This window comes from Panthera uncia, chromosome E1, assembly GCF_023721935.1.
Source record: "Panthera uncia isolate 11264 chromosome E1, Puncia_PCG_1.0, whole genome shotgun sequence".
Classification (NCBI taxonomy): Eukaryota; Metazoa; Chordata; class Mammalia; order Carnivora; family Felidae; genus Panthera; species Panthera uncia.
Window position 1 is genome coordinate 18,510,600 of NC_064814.1, and position 6,239 is coordinate 18,516,838.

The 6,239-nt window shown below is 53.3% G+C and overlaps 1 protein-coding gene across 1 annotated transcript in view; it reads right to left on the bottom strand.

Annotated features, from left to right (window-relative positions):
* The window catches only part of CACNG5 (calcium voltage-gated channel auxiliary subunit gamma 5), a 7,949-nt gene extending 2,714 nt beyond the window's left edge, over window positions 1–5,235 (bottom strand). The window contains exons 1-3 of the mRNA XM_049636395.1: window positions 4,949–5,235; window positions 3,426–3,512; window positions 1,584–1,724 (exon numbers count right to left, since the gene is read on the bottom strand). Coding sequence (XP_049492352.1) covers window positions 1,584–1,724; window positions 3,426–3,512; window positions 4,949–5,144 — 424 coding nt within the window. The 5' untranslated portion in view covers window positions 5,145–5,235. The remainder of the gene's footprint in view (window positions 1–1,583; window positions 1,725–3,425; window positions 3,513–4,948) is intronic.
* Window positions 5,236–6,239: the final 1,004 nt, after the last annotated feature.

Consider the following 6,239-nt stretch of genomic DNA (forward strand, 5'->3'; position numbering starts at 1 on the left):
AAGGAAGGAGAAAAGAAAGGAAGGAGGGAGGGAAGGAAGGAGAAAAGGAAGGAGGGAGGGAGGGAAGGAAGGAAGGAGAAAAGAAAGGAAGGAAAGAGGGAGGGAAGGAAGGAGAAAAGAAAGGAGGGAATGAAGGAAGGAGGGAAGGAAGGAGAAAAGGAAGGACAGATGGACCCTCTAGCCTTTGGGATGCCTCCTCCCAGATGTTACACAGACACCTCAAACTCAGCATTTCCTACACTAAATTCACGAGCTGGGCCCAAATCTGCTTCTTCTCCCGTGGTCCCTAGATCAACGATGTGGCACGTCATCCACCCACTGCCCAAGCAAGAACTTGGCACCACCGTTGACTCTTCCCTTGAAAACCTAGTCCTTGTCCTGTTGAGTTTACCCTCCAAATGTCACCTGAATGCTTTCACTCCCTCTTCTCTCCTTTCATCCCCTTAGTTTGGGCCACCATCACCTCTCTCCTGTGTCACCAAAATAACCTCTCACCTGCTCTCCCTGCCCCTGTCTTGCATCCCCCTCTCCCTTCATTCCCCAGGTGGTCATTCCCAAATCCCCAAATATGATCATATCATCCCTCAGCTCAACATCCTTCTGAAGTTTCTCACAATGTCCAAAATCTGTAAGGCGACCTCACATCCCATGTCTTCTCCCACCACGTTGCACCTTACCCCCCCTCCCCCCCGCTCCATCCTCTCTCTTTCCTCCAGGCTCCCTTTCCATCCCCACCCCGAACCTCAATTTTTACCTAATTCCTACTCATCCTTCAGCTCGCCTTCTCCTGGTCGTCTTCCCTGATCAACCCTTGGTCTGAGTTTCAGCCACTGCTCTTGGCCCCATAGCAGTTCTGGCTGACTGCTATCATAGTCCTTTTTCTGCTGTGTTCAAATTCACTGTCTACTTGTTTATATCTCCCACTATGCTGACCTTTTTGGAGGCAATGATGCCAATACCAGAATAAAGTCTGGTAGATATCATGAATGAATGAATGAATGAATGAAAGGAAGGAAGGAAGGAAGGAAGGAAGGAAGGAAGGAAGGAAGAAAGAAAGAAAGAAAGAAAGAAAGAAAGAAAGAAAGACAGACAGACAACCTGGTGTCAATCCAAAAAGATAGATCCATATTTAAGGGACCTGGGCATGGGGTGTGACTGGAAAGTGAAGGGGACAGTAGGAGTCTCCTGTAGGATAGCTCAGGGCTGGGAGTGAAGGGGCCAGTACTCCAAAGGCAGGTTGCACTTTCTTGCAAAATGAGGAAGAAATACCCCCTTCAAAAATAAGTAGGCTCACTACTGGTGGAACTAAGAAGCAAGAGGTGGTAACACTGAGGCGTGAGGAGACAGCCCAGGCTTGTAATCCCCACTCTGCCCCAGGTGAGCCTGTTAGGTCTCTCCTCTCGCAGGGTCATGGATGGACGTGAGGTCATCAGCGGTGTCCCTCACTGTGACTCAGTTCTTCCTGGGGCACTAACTCAGTGGCTCCAGGGCCAGGGGTTGACCCACAGCTGTGATCAGTACTTCCCAGAGCAGAGCCATTGATCAAGAGTCCAGAGTGCACAAAAGAAAACAGCACGTCTTACCTGAGAGAATAAAAAAGATGCCGGAGACAAAGGCCAGTATAGTCCTATGGGGACGGATGTGTCCGATGTTGCTCAGGATAAACCCAATGAACATGAAGAAGAGGCTGACCAGAGGGAATGGTGTGGCCGAACGAATCATTTCTAATCGAGGGGACAAGAGGATACTGTCAGCTTCCCACGGCCTTACTTCCTGCTCACCCACCCAGTTCAAGTGTTCCTGGAAGTGTTTGCCAACCGGTCCCTGAAGTCTTCTGGCTGGCCCAGTTCTCTGGGCTCCATACCCTCCTTGGGGGGCCTGGGGACCTCCCAGTGCTGGCAGGGCTTCTGTCCCTGAGGCAGGGCTGGGAGGTCTGATTTCAAGGGCCAACATGTTTCTGTCTTTTCTCCCAGCACAAACTACTAGGCATCCAATATGGCAGCTGTGGAAGGGCCTGGTCACCCTTCTCACTTCCTCTCCTGGGGGTATTCTCCATGGGCAAAGGCATCTATCTCTGAGTGGTGCAGGAGACAGTTCCTGGCCTTGGTTTTCTTCAATTTTGGGAACGGTCTGCATATTAAATGTATCTGATCTTTGTCCGTGGTTCCTGAGAGATGACCTCTATATCCTTGGAATTTCCCAAGTGATAAGAGTGTCTTTGGGCTTCCTGACTACACCGAGTTTCTTCCAATCAGCTGGCTCAGGATGGGGGCTGGAAAGACCAACCATGGGATTAGAAGTTTAGGGGTTTTGAGCCATGTGATACAGGCCCGACTCTGGGAAGAGGAGGGGGAGATTGTGTTCAGTCATGTGGTTGATAGCTCACTCAACCTGCCTCTGTAATGAAGCCCAGTAAAAACTCGGCCCCAAAGCCTGGTTGTGTTTCCTGGTTAGTGGACACATCCATGTGCCAGGATGGTGATGCGTCCTGATCCCGTGGGGAGAAGACATGGAGACTCGGCATTCAGTACCCTCCCAGATCTCACCCTACGTGCCTCTTTATTTGGTTGATCTTGATCTGTATCCTTTATAATAAAACTGTGATAAGTATAGCACTTTCCTGAATTCTACAAGTGGTTCTAGCAACTTTTTGAACCTGAGGGGGTCACAGGAACCCCTGACTTGTAGCCAGCTTGTCAGAAATGTTGGTGGCCTTGGTGACTTCCAAACTTCCAGCTGGTGTGTGAAGTGAGAGCAGTCCGGTTGGGGGCTGAGAACTTAGACTGTGACCTTGTGCTAACTTGGAGTGATTAGTATCAGAATTGTATTGCAAGTTCATACTGGTGGAGGCGGGTGGTTCAGAATCAGCCCTGGTGAGGCAAAGGCCGCGAAGTCAACCTTCTTGGGGGCCAGAGAGTTTGCGTTAGCTCCCTGAGTGCTATAGCTTGAATGCTTAGGGTGGAACCCTCATGACTGGGATCAATGCCCTTATAAAAGAGACCCCCCAGAGCTCCCTCTCCCCTTTATCTGCGTGAGAACACAGCAAGAAGGCGCCGGCTGTAGCAGGGAGGGGGCCCTCACCAGAACGTGACCGTGCCGGCACCTTGATCTTGGACTTGCGGACTCTAGGACTGAAAGAAATTTCTGTTGTTGATAAACTACCTGGTCTGTGGCATTTTGCTCCAGCAGCCCGCACGGGCTAAGACACGAGGCAGAAGGCCCTCTCCCTTGCCTGGGTCACAAGACCGTCATCACCACTGGAAGAATAATTGGCAGAGTGAGCTCTGGTGAGCTCAGGCTAGCACCGCCGGCTGAGTCAAAGGGCGTTAGCTCTTGCAAAGCAGCCTGGTCGCCCCGACTCTTCCCTTCGCCCTGCTCTGCTCTGGGAAGCCAGTGACCCAGGTCAGAAAGTCTGAGGCACCTACTTAAAACATTGACGGTGGACTCTGATGTCAGCTGGGTGTTCATGGGCATCACATACTCTATGGTGAAGCAGCGGCCCCGCTCCTCACCTGTGAAGACAAGAATCGACGTTTCCAGGTGATTCTTGAAACGTGGACGGGAAGTTAGTACATTCAAATGGGGTTCCCAGCTGCTTCCGGGGGCTTTGACCCACAGTGTATTTGCACCTGGGCTGGATCTAACCCCAGGGCGTCCCATCCCTGGCTGGTGACCCACATCTTTCCTGCAGACATCACATCCCGACATCACATGTTTCCTACAGAAGCGCCACTGTGAAGACGGACCCACGCATCAAGAGTCACATGGGAGGCAGACCGCCCTGCAAACCGGAGGTTGAATAACACATCTGGCGGCCGTCTCGTTGCTCTGGGACAGGCTCGGCCGACGATGGTGCATGGCTGGCTTAGACTCCCCAGGGTGGGTGTCATGGAACAGAGCCCGGAAAGCCTTGTCAATCATTTTGGAAGCCAAATACTAGGGACTTCAAACGCTGCTTCACCTGTACATGTGACCATGTGATCGATGCCACATAGTCTAGGGCGGTGGGAGGTGAGGTCAACGTCAGGTGCCATTCCCAAAGCAGACACAAGTCACCGGGAGGCCAGGCTTCGGGGTGCTCTCCCTGCTGAATACTGGTGGGCACCAATCACCACCCCCATCCTCCAAAACCCCGCTTATTATAAAGGGACCACATGCTCCCTCTGCCCAGTGTGCACGTAGGTGACAGGGCCCTTCAAGGATTGCTCAGTGATCACACTGTGGCAGTTCCAGCCAGGTCAGGCTTGCGGCCAGTCACAGAGTACGGAGATGCCCCTCCTGTGCAGGTGGCTCTGGGCCATGATAAAGGGATAAAGGCCAAGTGCTGGGAACGGCAACTCGAGGGTTCCAGAGAAGTCCCAGCAAACTGGAGGGAGGCCCAGATAGGCGGGATCCGAGCCTACACCATCTTGCAGATTTGGAAGGACCCGCATCTGTGTTTTCTCTTTCCCACTTCATGGGGTTGGAATAGGAAAACCGCTAAGTAGTTCCCATTCTGTAAACTAGCGGATATATGTGACACTGAGTCACGGAGACTCACTTCGCCTCCCCGGATCTTCACGTAAGGTTGGAAAAGTAAGTCCTGCCTTGGAGTGTTGTGGGGAAGCCCTGAGATGGAGAAGTCCCTGAACAGTTCCAGACCCGCGTGAGGCCACCTCGTCCAGCCTGCAAGGTGCAGTTCGGGGAAGGCGTGGTTACAGTCATCTTTCAGGTGAGGACACGCAGGTCCCGGGGGCATGACATCGTGACTCAGGGCTTGAGTTTGGAACGGGCCCTGGTCGCTGCAGGGAGCGCCACCCAGAGTTGACGAGGACCGTCCCTGGTGAACCGCCCCCCGTCCAGCAGGGGCATCTCCTCCCCGTGGGAAGCCCCTCGGGCAGGTTTTCCAAGGGGGCACAAGCCGCCCCTCTCTCTGCGGCCAGGCTGTCCCAACCTGGGGTGCCCTTACCTGCGAGGAAGCAGACACGCCAGAGGCCGGAGTGCAGGGACATCTTGATCTCCATGCTCTGGTTCTGGGGCAGGACCACGCCCTCCTCCAGGTACAGCCAGTAGTCAGTGCTGACCGCAATGCCCAGGAGACCCAGGCCACAGACAGCAAAGACGCTGCTCAGCAGGGTCAGGGCCTTCCTCCCGCAGCCACTCATCTTCCCAGAGGTCGCTGGGCGGCCTGTGGCCAAGGTCCCGCCAGCAGGAGGTGCGCTCTGGAGGCAGAGAGAGGGTGGGCCGGTGGTAGCCACCACGGCTCTGAGCAGGCCAGGACGAGGGGTCTTCGGGAGGGAACTAAAGTCAACCCTTTACGAAAAGGCACAGGGGCGCCTGGGTGGCTCAGTCAGGTGGGCATCCGACGTCGGCTCAGGTCATGTCTCACGGCTCATGAGTTCGAGCCCTGCATCGGGCTCTGTGCCGACAGCTCAGAGCCTGGAGCCTGCTTCAGATTCTGTGTCTCCCTCTCTCTCTCTCTGCCCTTCCCCCCCTCAAAAATAAATAAACATTTATTAATAAATAAATAAATAAATAAATAAATATATAAATAAGGCAGAGGGGCAGGGAAGGCATCTTGGGAGGGTATCTTCCTCATGGGCTCTAATCAGCTGCAGCTCTGGGTCAACACAAGTCACAAGAAGCCACACCACAGTCCAAACCCAATGGGCCTCCTAAACCCACCTCATCAGAAACCATCCGACCTTGGCGGCCCAGCACGTGGTATTGGCAGGAGCCAGCTCTGAACCAGCCAGAGACCAAGCATCTACACAAAGTGAGCCACGAGCACAGCTACCGATTCCTGCCGAGGCCAAGGCCCTGGGCTCAGAGCTGGGTAACACAGATGCCGGCTCTGACGGAGCCCACGGGCCGGCTCAGAACGGAACTCTGGGTTAATCTAGAAACATCCAGGGAGCATCTAAAAATCCCTAAGGCCTGGGTTGCCAGCCTGAGAGATTCTGGTGCAACTGGGCTCATGTGGGGGCCGTGGTATCTTATAAACAGTCTGCACGATTCTAAGGTAAAGCCCAAGTTGAGAACGACTGATCTTTCCTACTCAAAGTGTGACCCACGGACAAGCAGCATCAGCATCACCCCGGAGCTTGTCAGAAACGCAGAATCCCAGGGCCCTCCAATTTTCTTTTTATTTTTTTTTATTTTTTTTTTAACATTTATTTATTTTTGAGACAGAGAAAGAGCATGAACGGGGGGAGGGTCAGAGAAAGAGGGAGACACAGAATCTGAAACAGGCTCAAGGC